General features: G+C 35.8%; 2 protein-coding genes across 2 annotated transcripts; one reads left to right on the top strand and one right to left on the bottom strand.

Moving 5' to 3' along the window:
- The first annotated feature begins 1,802 nt into the window (after positions 1–1,802).
- LOC145760269 (general transcription factor II-I repeat domain-containing protein 2A-like) lies at positions 1,803–3,477 on the top strand. Its single transcript, XM_082574142.1, has 2 exons — positions 1,803–2,940; positions 3,338–3,477. The coding sequence occupies exons 1-2, from the start codon at positions 1,803–1,805 to the stop codon at positions 3,475–3,477; spliced, it is 1,278 nt and encodes a 425-aa protein (XP_082430268.1).
- A 388-nt stretch (positions 3,478–3,865) lies between these two features.
- LOC145760268 (uncharacterized) lies at positions 3,866–4,366 on the bottom strand. The gene has a single exon (XM_082574141.1). It carries the CDS (start codon positions 4,364–4,366, stop codon positions 3,866–3,868), a length of 501 nt encoding a protein of 166 aa, XP_082430267.1.
- Between the last annotated feature and the right edge of the window lie 14,392 nt (positions 4,367–18,758).

Raw genomic sequence — 18,758 nt, 5'->3', positions numbered from 1 at the left:
ACAAGCTATTGAATGTGAGTTTATTTCAGAATTTTGTGTTAAATTTCAACACGGTTGAACGTGAGCCATCTCGTGCCGTTTAAGCGACGTACAAAAGATTATGAATATTAAAAAAACTCAGAGACCGTATTTATGTATATTTAAGTATATACAGGTTATAAATGATACAAGCAAATTAACTTCTTTATTCAACGATCAGTTTAATGCCCATAAGGCAATTGGACGCTCTAAATTTAATCGTTTATTTCGAACATTGTCTAATGTATTTTCGTTTAAAATTTGCTATTTGTCATGTAAAGCCAGTGCGAACTGTGTTTAACTTCCCGTTCAGTTAGACCGTATTATTTTAAAAATGCAAAGGATATGGGTTAATAGCAAAGGTGGGCACAGTTAACCGAGAAAGTAACTTCGTTAAGTGGTAATTCGTTACACAGTATATTAACTTCGTTAACGTTAATAAGTTAATTTAAACAAAATGTAACGGTAGTTATCGATAAACGTTATACATCGTCATCGTCGTCAATACATCGTTTATACGTCAGTCAATAAATACATCGTCAATACATCCTTTAAAATTGAAACGATTAAACCCAATAAACGGCAAAATAAAACATATATACTTTTATATTACCATGGTAAACTTGTAAAAATATTAAATTAACGGATTTAATTTAACGGAAGCACAATTTAACGAAAGTTAACAGGTCCGTTAACGATTTTTAAAGTTAACTTAAAAGTTCGTTAATTAACGATTAACGCATTAACGGTTTAGTGCCCACCTTTGGTTAATAGTGTGAACCTTTTTCGATAGAAATATATAAATTGACAGTTTTCAAGTTTTGCTTTTTTTTCGTGATATTATCTCTAACAGTTAGTATATTTTTTGGTTCCTAAAACACACACCTAATTTTTAATATTTCAAGTTTTTTTTATTTAGGATTAGTTAACAGTTAAATATCATAATAAATAATGTAGTTGATACTCAAAATACGTTTTCGTGGGTAATTATGTTAGTTATTATGTATGTAACCTAGAAAACAGTTTTTGTTGTGTACGTGAGATAAACTTTTTTGTATAAGTGTAATGTAACCTTTCGGATAATAATGTGATGAAAGTGTTTAATTAATAAACAGATGTTGTCTGACGATTTAACATAATATTTCGATTACATTTGACAGGTCTTAAACCCTTTAGCATTTTAAGGAGATATATCACCTCTCATTCCTATAATTTATATCATCTTTCCTATAACTTAAGACTTGACAATTTTTATGATTTGTTATTCATTTTCCCGCTTGTTTTTTTTGTTTTTGTTATAACGTTTACATTAGAAGTAAACCCGTAAATTATTTGTTTTATTTTTACTAAATTAATTAACATTTGTTATTTGTAAAAAATATAAATAATTTTCCACTTCATTGGTGACCCCGACCTCGAAATCGTCATTTTGAGTAAATTCTTCACGTAGATTTAGACCAGGGATGTCCAACCTGCCGCCCGCCTGAGATTTTTGTGTGGCCCGCTAGTCATTTTTACTCCAAGTAGTATTTTGAACTGTTGCATAAAACCTAAGGGTTACCAATAGCTGCAACAATGCTGGAACACCATGGCTTCTAATTTTTAAACTTAAAAATAACTATTTTTATATGATACTAATAAAATAATGTTTAAAACTTAATGGCTAATTCTTTTTTTTCAGATATTTGTCATTTTAAACACCGTTCTTAAATAATTCTTTCCATGATGCAGTCAAAAACTAAAAAAAGGAAGATAGCGGATGAAAAGAGAAAATTTCATGTTCAATGGACAGACAAATATTTTGTAGCTGTGAAGTATTTGATAACATACTTTGTCTTATATGCCAAGAAAAAATTGCAGTTTGCAAGGAATACAATATCAAACGTTATTTTGATTCAAAACATGAGTCTGAATATAAAAGATTAACTGAAGAGGAAAGAAAAACAAAAATAGGAAAATTGATGAAAGCAATTAGTTCACAACAAACGAATCTCAAAAAGCATCTTGTTAAAACTGATACATGCACAAGAGTCAGTTACCTCATTTCTGAAGCAATAGCTAAGAAGGGAAAACCGCTTGTTGATGGAGAATTAATAAAAGAATGCATTGTTATTGCTTTTAATGAATATTGTCCAGAGAAGGTGAATTTAGTGAAGGAAACAAGTCTATCACATCAGACAATTGGCAGAAGAATTGATGATTTGAGTGAAGATTTTGAAGGCAAATTAAAAGAACACTTATCCACTTGCGTTCATTACAGTCTAGCATTGGATGAGAGCACAGATCAAGGTGATACTGCACAATTGGCTGTTTTTATCCGAGGAATTGATGAAAACTTAAACATTACAGAAGAAATGTTGGACTTGTGTCACAAGAAGGGGACAACAACAGGCAAGGATATATTTGAACATGTTAATTTGGCATTAGAAAACTTTAATGTTGACAGAATAAAAATTGATTCAATTACAACAGATGGTGCTCCTGCTCTAATTGGTAAGAATAATGGATTTGTTGCTTTATTCAAACAATCTGTCGACCATGAAATACTAACCTACCATTGCTTGATTCATCAACAACAATTATGTACTCAAAAATTAAATATGAAACATTTGATGACTGATATTGTTAAAGTAGTTAATTTCATCAAATCGCGGGGTTTGAATCATCGACAATTCAAAGCATACTTGGACGAAGTTGGCAGTGAATACGAAGACGTTGCGTACTTTTCTAAAGTCCGATGGCTCAGTAGAGCAGCCACCTTAAAAAGATTTCAATTATTGTTACCCGAAATAAAACAGTTCATGGAGAAAAAGAAACAAAATGTGAACTTTATAGAAAATGAAGAATGGTTGAATGATTTGTCTTTCTTAGTTGACATCACAGAAATGCTAGCTGAGCTCAATTTGCATTTACAAGGGAAAGGTCAGTTGTGTAGTTTAATGTTCGAGCGAATAAGTAGCTTTACCAGGAAATTAAAACTTTTCATAGCATAACTGAAAGCTGGCGAAATTGTACATTTTTGTAGTCTATCTGAAAGAGCCCAAGACTGTTCTGTAAACTATGAAAAGTATGCTAAGTTATGTGAAGATTTGCTGGAAGAATTTACAGTCAGATTTTCTGACTTCAAAAAGATTGAAATTGAATTAAAATTATTCAGTGACCCATTTTCATTTCAGTGTGATAAAGCGCCACCCAAATTCCAACTTGAACTGCAAAGTCGAGAGAATTTGAAAACTTTCCACAGAGAACACACTCTTCCTTTATTTTATAAAGAATTACATTCATGTAATAAATTTAATCAATTAGTTAATTTGTCCAGAAAATTATTGTGCATGTGGGCAGCACATATTGTTGCGAGCAGTTATTTTCATCCATGAAAAACATCAAAACTGCAGAAAGAAACAGACTGACCGACAAACACTTAGCAAACTTCCTAAGAATCAAGACAACGTCCTTTAATGCAAATGTTGATAACATCTTAGCTGGAAAACAATGTCAAAAATCTCATTGACTTTGTATTGTAGAAATAATTTTTGTTTCTTTCTATGTGTGTGTTATTTGTTCCTATTTTCAAAGATGAAATTAATGGTTTGTAGTAATCAAAGTTAAACGATTCTACAATATCGTGCTTCTTATTTTGTAACTTAAAGTAATGGTAACAAAATGGAAGGAAGCGCACCAAAAGGCTACATAAAAAAGGAAAAAGGCAAAACGCACCGATACGCGTGCGCAATAAAACACACAAGCTTCGATAACAATAATGTTTACGCCACATAACCCCCCTCAGAAGCGTCGTAAATACACAAAAAAATAGCAATAACAGCTAAATCAAATAAAAATGTTTGTATTAGATCTTTTTGGGTCTACCACGACCAATATGTTTGGTTACTTGGATCGGCTGAGTGGGATCCGCGTGCACCGGTTTCAAACGATCCACCGAAACTATTTGTTTGTTGGCACCCATTTCTAATTCAAAAGTTTTTGGGCCACGTTTTAAAACTAAATACGGTCCTTGGTATGGTGCGGTAAGTGGCGGTCGATGTGAATCCTTACGAACGAAAACGTATTTGCAAGTTTTTAAGCTGGGGGGAAAATTTGTTTTCAGAATAGCGTGGCGCGACATCGGCTGAGGAACAAAATTATTTACTTTTTCTTTTAAATACTTGAGCGTCGTTTTTGCATCATTTAAATTTGGTTCATGCTTTATTAAATCCCCAGGAACGGAAAGTGGAGTGCCATAAACCAACTCGGCAGACGATATCTTTAGATCTTCTTTCGGCGCGGTTCGAATACCCAAAAGTACCCATGGAAGTTGTTCAATCCAGTTTGGACCCTCTAGTCGTGCCATTAGTGAACTTTTAAGGTGTCGATGAAACCTTTCCACCAAACCGTTTGCTTGTGGTCTGAAGGCACACGTATGATGAATTTGTAATGCCAAGTGTCTCGTTCATATTTCTCCAAATACTTGAAGTAAATTGCGCTCCGCGATCACTAGACAGGTTGGTTGGTATACCAAATCGTGAAATCCAATGGTATAAAAACATTTTCGCACAAGTTGCCGTTGTTGAATTTTTCATTGGAATAGCTTCCGGCCACCTAGTAAAACGGTCAACGATGGTAAGAAGATAAACATGGCCGTCGGAGGGCGGAAGTGGTCCTACAATGTCAATGTTTAAATCACTAAAACGATTCTGAGTTTCAGGATATCTAACCAATGGAGAGTGAACATGCCTTTGTATCTTGGATTTTTGGCAAGATAAACACTGCCTTGTCCATATTCCCACGTCTTTATTAAGCTCATTCCAAACAAACTTTGAGCTTATTAACTTCCGCGTTGTTCGTATAGACGGATGCGAAAGGTCGTGAATAATATGAAAAACTTTTTCACGCCACTTTAGAGGAACAATAGGGCGAGGCTTGCCGGTCGAAATGTCGCAAAGTATTGAAAAGTCTTGTTTTTCAAATGTGACGTCGGCTACTTTAAGCTTCGTGTCGGCTGATCGATAACTTTGTACTTCTCGATCTAATTGGTCCGCAGCAAAAAGTTTATAGTCCATATCGATGGTTTGATTGACGTTGAATATATTGGCCCGTGACAAAGCATCTGCTACAACATTACTTTTTCCGCTGATGTGTTGGATGTCTGTAGAATATTCGGATATTGCAGATAAATTACGCTGTTGTCGACTGGACCAGGGATCAGAAGCTTTTGAAAAGGCGAAAATAAGAGGTTTGTGGTCTGTATAAATTGTAAAAATTCTGCCTTGAAGAAAGTATCGAAAATGACGCACCGCCAGATAAATTGCCAACAGTTCTCGGTCAAACGTACTATATTTTTCCTCCGCCAGCCTCAAGTGTTTACTAAAAAATGCGAGGGGTTTCCAAGCGCCGTCGATAAATTGCTGTAAAACAGCACCTACTGCTTTTTGTGAAGCGTCCACAGTTAAAACAGTTTTAGCATTGGCTTGGGGATGATATAACATGGCACAATGCGCAAGAGAAGCCTTTGCTTGGTCAAACGCGGACTGTAACTGTGGATCCCAATTTAACTTTGATGGCTTGCCAGCTAACTGTTTATAAATTGGAGTCATAATACGAGCAGCATCTGGAATAAAACGGAAATAAAAGTTGATCATACCGGCAAACTCTTGAAGACCTTTAATAGTGTTTGGTGGTTGCAAATTTTGGATAGTTTTTACTTTGTCTTGCAAAGGAATAATTCCATACCGGCTCACTTGATGCCCCAAAATATTAATTTGGGTCTTGCCAAATTGACATTTTTTAACATTAACAATTAAACCGTGACATGAAAGTTGTTTGAAAAGTTCTTGTAAATGCTTATGGTGTTCAGTCTGCGATCTGCTGGCCACTAATATATCGTCCAGATAAACAAAAACGAATTTTAAGTGTTGGAAAATACTATCCATAAGTCTTTGAAAGGCTTGAGCTGCGTTTTTCAAACCGAAAGGCATTCTTTTAAATTCAAAAAGTCCAAATGGCGTGATGACGGCTGTCTTCTGAATGTCTTCTGAAGCTACTGGTACTTGATGATACCCTCTTATTAGGTCAATTTTTGAGAATACGCAACATCCATCTAATTGAGAGGTAAAATCTTGAATATGTGGAATCGGATAACGATCCGGTTCCGTAACAGCATTTAGTCGACGATAATCGCCACACGGGCGCCAACCTCCTGTAGCTTTAGGAACTAAATGGAGGGGGGATGACCAAGGACTTGATGACCGTTGAATAATTCCTAAATTCAGCATTTTAGAAAACTCATGTTTTGCAATTTCTAATTTTTCTGGCGACAATCGTCGCGCTCGAGCATGCACCGGAGGGCCAGTTGTTGGGATGTAATGCTGGACTTTATGTTTGATAGTACCTTCATTAAAACGTGGTGTTGTTATATCAGGAAATTCTTTTATCAACTTGTCATATGATGAATTTATTTGTGAGAAAGTTGGTTTTGAAATATTAAAAAGCTTCCGGCCTTTTAAATCTACAACCAAGGAATGTTCGCGAATAAAGTCAGCACCTAATAATGGTCTCATGACATCAGCAATAACAAATTTCCATGCGAATGTGCCAGTAGGTAAGTGGACACGAATGATTTTTGAACCATAAGTTTGTATTTTTCCACCATTAGCAGCGATTAGAGGGTTTTCTTTGTTTTTCTTGTAGCGTTCATATCTTGTTGGTGGAATAACACTTATTTCGGCCCCAGAATCAACTAAGAATTTTATTTTAGATATTTTGTCGTCCAGGAAAAACAGGTTACTATGCTTGCCGGTTGCTGCTACAGACAACAACCGGCTTTCTAGTTTTCCGAATATTGACATGGTGGGATACATTTCTTAGCATTTTTACCAAATCGACGATGGTAAAAACAAAGAATTTTTTTAGAATCAGTTTTAGATACCGCACAAGAAGAAAAAGAAGAGGCGCTTTTTGTTAGCAAGATTGCATCTGCACGTTGCGCAAGTTTACGCATATCTTCAAAGTTACTGTCGGCTAAAACCACACGCACGTCTTCAGGTAGAAGCTGCAAAAATATATGTTGAAAAAGGAAACAAGATTTGTGATTTCCTAAAAGAGCCAACATTTCGTCCATTAATTCAGAAGGTTTACGATCCCCTAAAGTAGGCATGTTTAGAATTCTCGACGCCCTTTCTTGTGGAGAAAGGCTAAATGTTCCGAGAAGACGCTGTTTGAGAGCGTCATACTTTCCAGTGGTTGGCGGATCTTCAGGAAATCAATAAGACGAAGTGCGGTGTCCTGGTCTAATGCAGACACAACGTATAAATATCTTGTTTGGTCGGTAACAATATTTCGCAATTCAAACTGTGCTTCAGCTTGTTGGAACCAAACTCGAGGATGGGACGACCAAAAGTTTGGTAACTTAAGCGCAACGGCATTTTCTTCTTTCATTTTCTTAGAAATTACGTTTCTAAGCGTCGGGGTCACCAATGTAGTAATCAAAGTTAAACGATTCTACAATATCGTGCTTCTTATTTTGTAACTTAAAGTAATGGTAACAAAATGGAAGGAAGCGCACCAAAAGGCTACATTCGATAACAATAATGTTTACGCCACAGGTTTTTAATTGTTTCTTTATGTACCCATTTTTCTTAAAATTTAATAGGTTCTGCGGCCCATTGAATTATTTCAAGTGACAATGCGGCCCACTACAATAAAAGGTTGGACATCCCTGATTTAGACAGTATTAGCAGCGGAATCATGTCCGTAAGTAAAATTGCGGCGGTCGCACTTAAGCTGCCACCATTTTGGACAAGAAATCCCGCCGTTTGGTTTCGCCTAGTTAAAGCCCAGTTTGGTGTACGTAAAATTACCTACGGCAACACAAAATATTATTATATCGTTTCGGCTGTACTAAACATTCTTTACAATCCGTTTACAAAGCATACTAAACATTCTCTACAATCCGCCAACATCAAACAAGTACGAATATTTAAAAGAACAACTGATCAACAAGTGTTCGCTTTCAGAGGCAGAGCCTGGTTCAGGATACGGCACAGCTGTGCAGCTAAGGGATTAAAAGCTTGCCTTATATCCTTCCGGTAAGAATACCGATTTTATTTTTTGACATCTATTTGTATCTCACCTTCCATTCGAAGTCCGTGCACAGCTGACACAGGATGTTACTTTAACTGCTGAAGATTTTCGAGCATTAGCTAAAAAATCAGACGAAATTCTTACGGCCAGAGAATTTGCAATTACCAATACCGTTTACAAACAACCCGAAAAACAACTGACTTTTAAATATAGCGTCTGTATTCACCCCGCTAAATTCGGAAAAACGCCAAAAAAGTGTCGTAGTTCATGTTCGTTTTAAAATTCCGAAAACTCCCAAGCCGGTTGTCATTAACTTCATTGGCGACCGGCGATGGCAATCTTTTTTACTTTACAGACTGCACCGCCGGCCACAGGTTTCTCGTCGACACCGGGGGCCCAGTTTAGCATTTTGCCGGCTACCGCCAAAGAACGTCGCTATCGTGTAAACAAGGGCAATCGGTTATTGCTGCTAATGGTCGCTATCGTAAAAAAACGTCGCTATCCTAAACAAGGGCAATCGCTTATTGCTGCTAATGGTAGCGCTATCTTAACTTTTAGCCCTGGGAATGTTCTTCTCAAAATAAAAAATCGGCAATATACCTGGAAATTTACTCTTGCCAATGTAAATAGGGCAACCATAGGGGGCGATTTTCTTTGTGCAAACAGATTGCTTGTCGATGTGAAAGGACAAATGCTTGTAGAAACTGACACATACAAAACGTTTTTAACTCACAGGCATGGTGAAACGCCTCTCGGTCTTCATTTCATTTCCGAAAATGAGTTTGCAAAAATTTTGAACGAATTTTCTAATTTAATTACTCCAACATTTGATAGCCATAAAACAACGCATGGTTAAGAGCATCATATCCTCACTAAAGAAGCTCCCATTCACGCTCGGGCACGCCGATTGCCCCCAACAAATTAGCAACCGCCAAATCAGAGTTTAATAATATGAGTAAACTTGGCATATGGTCTTCAGAACTTTACGTTGTACCCAAACCAGGGGATGGCTGGCGCCCATGCGGAGATTAGGCGACTTAATGATTTAACAGTGCCCGACCGCTACCCTGTACCCAACATACAGGATTTCTCTGCCCATTTAGCAGACAAGACAATTTTTTCTAAAGTAGATCTCGCTCAGGCCTTTCAGCGCTTGATGGTTTGTCGTGGTTTTCCTTTTATATTTGTTTATCTTGACGATATTTTGATAGCTAGTACATATAAAAAGCAACACAAAAGGGATCTTCGAGAACTTTTTTAACGTCTTAAGGAGTATGGCCTGGTAATCAATCCATCAAAATGCAAATTTGGTGTTTCACGAATTGAGTTTCTTGGACATGAAGTCACCTCAAATGGTGCGTTACCGCTCCCTGAGTAAGTGAAGGCGATTGCAAACTTTCCACAGCCAACAACAGTTTAATTCTTGCAAAAATTCATCGGAATGGTAAGTATTTACCATCGATTTTTGCCCAATGCTGCAAAAATAATGCAACCTCTTTTCACAGCACTTTCTGGTCTCTCAAAAAAAACAAGCCCAAAAACTTTGATAGAGTGGACGGATCAAATGAACTAGGCTTTCTACGAAACGAAACAAGCTCTCGCTAGGGCCGTGATGCTTGTTCACCTGCATCCCAACGCACCAACTGCCCTTACAGTTGAAGCTTCCGATTTAGCATTAGGCGGCGTCCTAAAACAAAAATTAAATTGTGTCTGGGAACCAAATGCCTTTTACAGTCGTAAGCTGCGCAAATCAGAACAAAAATATAGCGCCATTGACAGAGAACTTTTAGAAGTTTACTTGGAAATCAGGCATTTTCGCTATTTCTTAGAAGCACGGCCGTTTACTGTTTTCACTGATCACAAACCTCTCACGTTTAATTCTTGCAAAAATTCATCGGAATGGTAAATATTTGCCATCGATTTTTGCCCAATGCTGCAAAAATAATGCAACCTCTTTTCACAGCACTTTCTGGTCTCTCAAAAAAAACAAGCCCAAAAACTTTGATAGAGTGGACGGATCAAATGAACTAGGCTTTCTACGAAACGAAACGAGCTCTCGCTAGGGCCGTGATGCTTGTTCACCTGCATCCCGACGCACCAACTGCCCTTACAGTTGAAGCTTCCGATTTAGCATTAGGCGGCGTCCTAAAACAAAAATTAAATTGTGTCTGGGAACCAAATGCCTTTTACAGTCGTAAGCTGCGCAAATCAGAACAAAAATATAGCGCCATTGACAGAGAACTTTTAGAAGTTTACTTGGAAATCAGGCATTTTCGCTATTTCTTAGAAGCACGGCCGTTTACTGTTTTCACTGATTACAAACCTCTCACGTTTGGCATGGCGAAAGTCTCTGAACCGTGGTCCGCCTGGCAGCAGCGTCACCTCAATTCTATATCTGTGTATACGACATACCTCGGGCAAAAAAATAATACAGTCGCCGATGCTCTTTCTCGTGCTGTAATCGGTTCGATCAACGACGGCATAAATTTTTAAGAAATGGCTGTTGACCAAGCTGACGACAAAGAAACCCAGGCCTACCGCACTGCCATAACTAACCTACGCTTCGAGGAGTTTTTTTTTGGCAATGATTCTTTCACACTGTTTTGTGATGTCTTTACTGGTAGACCAACTCCCGTTGTTCCTGCGAAATGACGCCGACGAACTTTCGATGCAGTACACACGCTCTCCCACCCAAGTATTCGTACAACACGCAAACTAATTTCTCAGAAATTGGTCTGGCATGGATTATCAAAACAAGTTGGTGAATGGGCATAGAGTTGTGTTGCCTGTCAACAATCTAAAATCCACCATCATGTCCGCGCACCTCTTGCCAAATTTGATATACCAGACATACGTTTTGACTATATCAACGTTGGTTGGCCCGCTTCCACCATCACAGGGCAACACATATCTTTTTACAATAGTGGACCGATATACAAGGTGGTCAGAGGCAATTCCACGTGCCGACATGTCTGCTACACCATGTGCACGAGCACTGCTAACTAATTGGGTCGCCCGTTTTGGCCTTTTGACATCTCTTCCGAACGAGGTTCTCAGTTTATTTCATCTTTGTGGTCAGTAATTGCTGAACTACTTGGAACCAAGCTTCATCACACAACAGCCCAAACAGCTAAGCTAATGTATGGAACACCATTAACTGTTCCCTGTGATTTTGAACCTGATTGTGAAAAGCATTTCTTAATACTACGCATCTTCAGCAGCTGCAAGACAGGGTCGGATCTTTGGATCCTGTTCCCACATCTCGTCACAGTTTAACCAAACCGTCCTTGTCTAGCTTGCTTAACCAGGCAAGATATGATTTTATTTGCCGTGACGCCTATCGACACCCACTTTAACGACTTTATGAAGGACTCTACGAAGTTTCAGATCCAGGAAAAAACATTTAAAATGCAAATGGGCAATTACAGTCAAGTCATCTCCGTTGACCGTTTTAAACCCGCCCATATATTGACCAACCTGTCATGTTGGCGCAACCACGTACCCGCGGTCGGCCAGCGACAAACCGATCAACAGTCAAAACACGGTCAAGTGTTCGGTCAGGCCACAACGTAGATTGCCCTACAACCGAAACAAGCTGTCAGACTCGTTCGGGGAGGCGAATTCTAGTACCCTCGCGTTTTCTTTAGCCTCTTCCTAGTCTGGAAGGGTAGTGTGGCGTAGTAGAACGGAAGAGTCACCATTTTATATGACATTTTTCAGTTACTATTGTTACTCTTTCCTGCTTGTTTTTGCTGTAATGTTTACATTAGAAGTTAACTCGTAAATTATTTTTATTAAATCAATTAACATTCGTTATATATAAAAAATTAAATAATTTTTCACTTCAAGGTTTTATTTACTAAATCCTTAATATATTTTTGGTTTGGGTTAATAAACTTGGATCATTTGTAGTTACGGTCATTGCCAAACACTTTTGTACTATGTGGACCCCCTTGTGTACTTCACAGTCCTAGCAAATTCATTTTCAGATTTAATTGACACTGAGCTTTTTTTATTATAGTATATACCCCCTGATACTGCTATTTCACGGACAGAACTTTTTTTATATATAAATTTATCTTTAATGTGAGAATGCTAACTTTATGTAAACATAAAGTAACATCAGTTACTCCCAAACTGTCACAAATTGTTTTATCTTAACAGCTGTAATTGTTATCAATAATCACCTTTCCCGTAGAAACAATAATACGACTTTAACAACTTTAAAGTTGAACAATAGATTTATCGCACTTTGACCTTATCAGACTTATAGCCTTATCACACTGTCATGTTGTTTATAAAATCTGTACGCATTCCGTTAACTGGACCACTCAGCGTTTGAAATTGCTGAGATACTTATTGCCGTTGTTTAATAAACGTATTTTGCTAAGTAAACTGTGTCATTATAACTTCAAATCTACAAGGCCTTCTATAGACATTTAAAGTAGTGCCAGTCAAACTTGTTTCCACCGTTACGTCTTTAGACTCTACACTTGTTTAAAACGTGACACCAACCTCTTTTTGCTTTTTGCAGTTTGAGATGATTATTATTGTCTGATAAAACTGCTGATTGAGTGCTGGCTTAGCAAGTGTTTATACCGTTTACTTAAAGGCGCTACAGCATTAAAGCAGTGGGGATTAAACCCACGACTTTATAAGGTGTAGCAAGTGTTGTTACCGCTACATCACGCTTTCAGTTTAAACTTATTGCATTGACCACAGTATACCTTAACTCTCCCCTAGGAAAAGAAAGCCACATAAATTAATTTAAAAAAATGTTGACCTAATATTTCAATAAGATGTCGTTTTCAGTCAACATGTTTTTAATCATTTGGGCGCATGCTATAGTGGGTAAAGAGTCAGGGTTAGGAAATATATTTATACTTACAGGCAAGTTCGCTAATTCAAAATAACCCATAAAACGATTTTTTACAGCGAATTTATTAAATAATATAATAAGATTAAATCATAATTTAAGTAAATATGACCTAGGGGCATTTATTATGAATAGAAAACATAACCACAAAAAATGAGCTAGATGTAATTTAAGTTCGACAAATTCCTTTACATTGCAGATTGCTCTTTTCTACCTGTTTTAACATTTATAAGCAAATGCTGTTGGGCTGAAATGGGATATTGATTGCTGGGCTAAAGTGGTTATAACATATGACATACCTTTCATTATATAAATAAAACATTAAAGTAACAAACAATACTCAAAATTAAATTAACACCAATATTAATGAAAGCACAATTTAGTGAAAGTTAACAGGTCTTATAATGAATTGTATTGGTAATTTAAAAGTTAAATTTGAACGCAAAATTCATACTTGGTGTAACTATCTTAATAAATCGGTTGTAAGGTTTGCGCTATCTAGTGATCAAGTTAATGATGTTATTATTGACGATGTTGTTGTGTGCGATCATGTGTAAAACATATAGGAGGGTGCAACAAATGCTTAATTTGTATTTTTACGGCAACGGTTGAATTTTAAACCGCACACGTTTGTTATTTTTTAATAGATTTGTTTTAAATTGCCAGTTGGAATATTATTTATTGTAATTACACAATAAATAATTTGATGATTAATTTTTGACCTAAACAATACTCGAATTTTAATCTCCTTAATATAACCTAAGGGCTTCTATTTAAAGATATAACAAAACATCATAAACTTAACCACAAAAGCAAGCCAGCAAAAAAATGAAAACAAATTTCGTTAAATTTTCAGATTGCTTTTTTCCTAACGATAATGTTAAGTGATTTAGCTATATACAAATACAAGTTTTTATTTAACGGCATCGCTGGCTTTTAATTCCTTATAAGGTAGATGTTGTTATTGGTTATCGCAAATCCTCATTAATAATTCGTTGATTGGTAATAGCTTAAACACAATATAAATTAATCAATTTTTATATGGAACTTAAGATAGATTTGTATCGGGTTGTTTATACTAATAATTAAATTTGTAGCATTTTGTGACTTTGAAAGTTTTTTTATGATTAGGTTTTTTAACAGTATTTTTATGATTAAATTTATTTTTTGATAGTTAATAATGCGTTAATAAAAAAATTTACAGAATTTTATTTGTTGTTTTTTCATTGCTTTGTTTTTGGTAATATGACATAAGGTCGCCAACTTTAAATAGTAAACAAAACCACAAAAAGCAAGCTAGCTGTAATTTAAGTTTGACAAATTTCTTTATATTTGCTGATTGCCTTTTTCTACCTGTTCTAACATTCATAAGCAAATGCTGTTGAGCTGGTATGGCATATAGATGGCTAGGCCAAAGTGGTTATGACATATAAGATACCTTTCATTAAATAACAATATTGTAGTTTATGGTTTACTTGTATTTAATGGTTCTTGAAAAAAACTTAAGCCATAAGATACAAGAAAGAATTAGCAAGGACTGTAAAGCACATAAGGGAATAAGCAAGAACCACGAAGTACAAGAGGGAATTAGCAATGACCTCATACACAAGGGAGAACTAGTGAGGGTCTTAAAGTATGCAAGAGAATTAGCAAGGGCCTTTAAGTAAACTAGCTATTGTTTATTTACTTTTTTCTCTTAAGCTTTCTCAATCACAAGTATACAGTCCCCAAAAATCATACTCCAAATCCAAAAACGTATCAGTCTTACAACAAACACAACTTTACTTCTAAATTTTTTTTCATCCCTTTTTCTTATTTATTTATGTGTTCGCAATAAACTCGGTTCCCAAGGGGGGCTATAAAAAAAAATTTTGGTTTCACATGGTCTTGGCAGTCGTTTTTCACGAACTGATCGTAACACATCTAAACGTTTCGGAGACATAGAAAAAAAGGTTGAGAATTCAGACAAGTTGGCAAAAAACAACTTAATGTTTTTAATATCTTGGCAGGCATGCTTCAGTATTAAGTTAAGTTAATGGGCATAACAGTGCACAAATGTGGCATTGGAAAAAGATTCCTGCATTTTTTCTGCCACTTATAACAGATGCACCATCACATGTCTGAGCAATAAGTTTTTCCTTTAGATCAACAGCTTCATAATATGACAAAAACCGTTTTAACGGGAAAGCCATTCACCACCAATGTAAGAAGTCTTGCAAATTGTGATTGATTGGCAATATCTGTTCTCAACAAAATCAGCATTACCTATGTCTTTTTCTAGTGTATTTCTATACACAGTAAACATGCAATCTAAAAGTTCAGTTTGGATCGTCTTGGATGTGTATTTATTCACTGCTGCACTTTTCAAATGTTATCCGATTTTGCCATCTGCCGCAATAAATACAAAAATATACCTCGGTTGAAGGAATCTTTTTTTTCATGTACTCAACAAAATTTTAAGCAGTCAACAATGAGGTTGAGAATATGTATATTCTTTTTAACAGTTTCATTGTGCCTCTCAACAGATAAGCTGTGTCCTACACTAATCTGTGACTGAATATCCACTGTTCCTAGTAAGCTATATGGAAGTGCATTGCTGATATGCATTTTTGATTTTTTATGCCTTTTTATTTTGTCTAAATAATGTTGCACATTTTTAAAACCTTTCTTTACACCTCCAAATAAGATTGTGTTGCTTTTATGATGTCACAATAAAGTTTTGGCGATAAGACAAAAAATAAGGCAATACAAATAACAGGAAAGAACACATAAAAATTCGACACAAAACATAACTACACTACGGTCCTCCTAAATTCTCTCCTACGTAAAACGCAACGTTGTTTTGTTTAGAGCCGGACAACATACGTGATCCAAATTTTTACTAGATTTGGAAATAAATAATGATGAAAACTTCAAAATGCTGTGCTACGACTCTCTACGGGATATATTTCCAGAAAATGACAACTTATTGAAAAGGGCAAAACTATGGAAAATTATTACAAAAGTAAGCCTGGTTGTTCTGAAAAATACTGGATAATAGCCCTTATAGGTTGCTATTATAACTACATAAATGTTTTTTGTTTTTTAAACTTTTTAATGGTGATCCTTTTTTAAATTTTAAAATCAGCTCAAACTTTAAGCAGACTTTCACCGATATGAAATTGCTTTAATTTTTGGCAAAATTTTATAAAGCACGTGGATTTACTTTTTCTACTTTTGTAATTGTTTTTGGTTTAAGACTTAATAATTAGAAAAGTGATACAAAAACAACTACAGATACAATTTCACTTTCCAAATCAGTTCCGTTGCTTTAAGTGATGTGTTAAATATTACCATGGTAGAAAACATTTCCATTGAAATATAACATCGTCTAGTTAGGGTAACCATACGTGCTATGATATCTGAAACATCTGTAATTAATTGGTACCCATATATTCAGGAGCTTAATCAGATAACTAAATCTTTAGTCATAGAATACCCATGTCTCGCGGATGAAAATACACTACAGCCTCCTGAAAGTTTTATGCTTTAATTCATTTTGAACCTAAACAATATTTTGACGGTGGCCGGTCAACTCAACCCGCGAACTATCTTTAATCTGTCTAACTTTACAGAAGTCGACATGCTGGCTGACATGTTAACGAATATTTTAGATACTATACAAATTATTAGGTATTACTCAAAAGAAATTAAAAAACCTTATTTCTTATTGACAATTCAGAATACAAAAACAAACCAGCTAAGGTATAACTTAAATTTTTGTAATTTTTTTCAGACAAAAAGGTGTTTGACTTAAATTTATTATATACAATGATTGAAAGAAGTAAAGAAGGGTGTGAAGGGAAGACAGGGAGGAAAGGAGGGGCTCAAGGGAAAGTTTTTTTATAAAGTAGTGGGAATTGTCATTGCTAAAAGTCAGAACAATGTGAAGGACAATTAATGTTGCTTACTAAAAATAACTGCAAAATACTTTTCCTTAAGCTCCTTATCCCCTTCTTTCCTCGTTTAAGAGCTTCCCTCCCTCCCTCCCTGTTTTCCCTTTAAGTATTGCCCAAAAAAAGTAATTACAACACAATAATAAATAACAAACGTACACAATGTTATGTTTGTGTTTAATATTTTTTTATTTTAAGACTGCATATGTGCATTTGCACGGAGATAAGCTATTTTATCAGCTTCATTAGTATAATTGGTCACTTTCCTTGCAAGTCTATTTGCCAAATCGATATATTTGTTCCTTGATCTTTCCAGGTTTTGGACTTTTGCATTTTACACTGTTAGACTATGAGGAGCCATATCACGCTGAAGGCCATCAAACAAAAACCAAACAGTTGGGTGAGCACAAAGAAACAAACTGCGAAGCGAATTATCGTAACCTTCCACACAATTTGTTGTTGCTGGAGGGAACCTTGGTTCTCTAGCTTGTTGACCAAATGTAAATCCGGTAATGTAATTATTTGCAAAATAAATAAGTAAATCATTACATTTAGGTTCATCAGGAAAGACTCCTGCCAATTGTTCAAACATTTGACGCAAGTCTGTCTTTGGAACAAATGCCAAAGCAGGTAAAGATTTTACCAGAATTTGAAACTCATTGTTAGTTTCATACCTTTTCTTCATACCCAATTCTGTTGTGTTTCTTATTACAGATTGAGATAAATGAAAATAACAGCAGCTTATTTCTGCAGTGGGATATTCCCGCTTGAAGGCATTAACGGCAGCAACTTCAAAGTCAACATAAACTTTTTGTGGAGCTGTGTTTGCCTGCAAATCTTTTAGAATTTGAAGCATTCGTCGGTAAGTAATGTCTGTTTTGTTAGGTAATAAAAAGTAAATAAGTGGTGGATAAGAATTGCCAATTTTTCCGTGTATTGTGTACAGTTGAAAAAAACAGTTGGGACAACATCGAATGTGCCATCTGCAAACCACGTCCCCCAATCCAAATGGGAAAAAACATCCATACAACCAATTCCAAGAATGAGGTCGTTTTCTGCTAGGCCAGAATCAAAAAAAATAATGTCCTTATAACATTCAGGTATTTCAAAATGAATAGATAATGGAGAAGCAGTTGCGCCTTTACTTTTTAAGCGTATTGCCATCTTTCTAATGCTGACTTTTTGGGAAGTCTTGCCAAAACATTGTTGTCTATATCTGCAATGTTGCTTGCTAAAATGTTGCAGGTGGAGCTAAATCTATTATTAGAAGCAGATTGCTTCACCTATGCTTTTAAAATGGTTACCTCGGTTTGTGTGCTGTCCCCACTGTGGCAATGAGTGCCAGCTACATTATTGCCCTCAGTGGTTAACGTAGCTAAACAATTAAACTGGTGGTATTTCCTGCATCTTCACCTAAATCTTCCTCCAGCAACTGCCTTACTTCTAAAGGAGTTTAAAAATAAGAACATCCCCTCCCCTCTGAAACTTTGTCAATTTATATTCCATAACTTAATTTTTTTTTTATAATAATCTAAAATTTATATTGTATGTTAATTTCGTTTTAAATATGATATTATGTAAGGGTTCTTCTAAGGGTCGAATGCAGAAAGTCAAGTTAAATTAATCCCAGGTTAACGCTACTCTCGAGTTAACTAACCCGAGGTTAACAAATCTCGGGTTAAAACTTTTGTTGGTATGCAGAAACTAAATTGAACTCTGGGTTAACCTGTTGTTAGGCCAATTTTTTTTCGAGTAATAATTAAGCGATTGTGACAGGGCACGCGTAACAATCAAAATTTAAAAATTATTCAAGCACGACCGTCTCCTGCTAGCGTCTGTAATTACGATGACAG

This window comes from Corella eumyota, chromosome 7 (genome assembly GCF_963082875.1).
Source record: "Corella eumyota chromosome 7, kaCorEumy4.1, whole genome shotgun sequence".
In the NCBI taxonomy this organism is placed as follows: Eukaryota; Metazoa; Chordata; class Ascidiacea; order Phlebobranchia; family Corellidae; genus Corella; species Corella eumyota.
The sequence above is the reverse complement of the archived record's forward strand: the minus strand, read 5'-3'. Positions and strand labels throughout refer to the sequence as shown.

Bases quoted from the DNA above. Each gene is read 5' to 3' on its own strand.
- LOC145760269 (XM_082574142.1), top strand. From the start codon at position 1,803: ATGGACAGACAAATATTTTGTAGCTGTGAAGTATTTGATAACATACTT. The intron at 2,941-3,337 runs GTCAGTTGTGTA...TAATTTGTCCAG, and splicing joins TTTGCATTTACAAGGGAAAG to AAAATTATTGTGCATGTGGG.
- LOC145760268 (XM_082574141.1), bottom strand. From the start codon at position 4,366: ATGGCACGACTAGAGGGTCCAAACTGGATTGAACAACTTCCATGGGTA.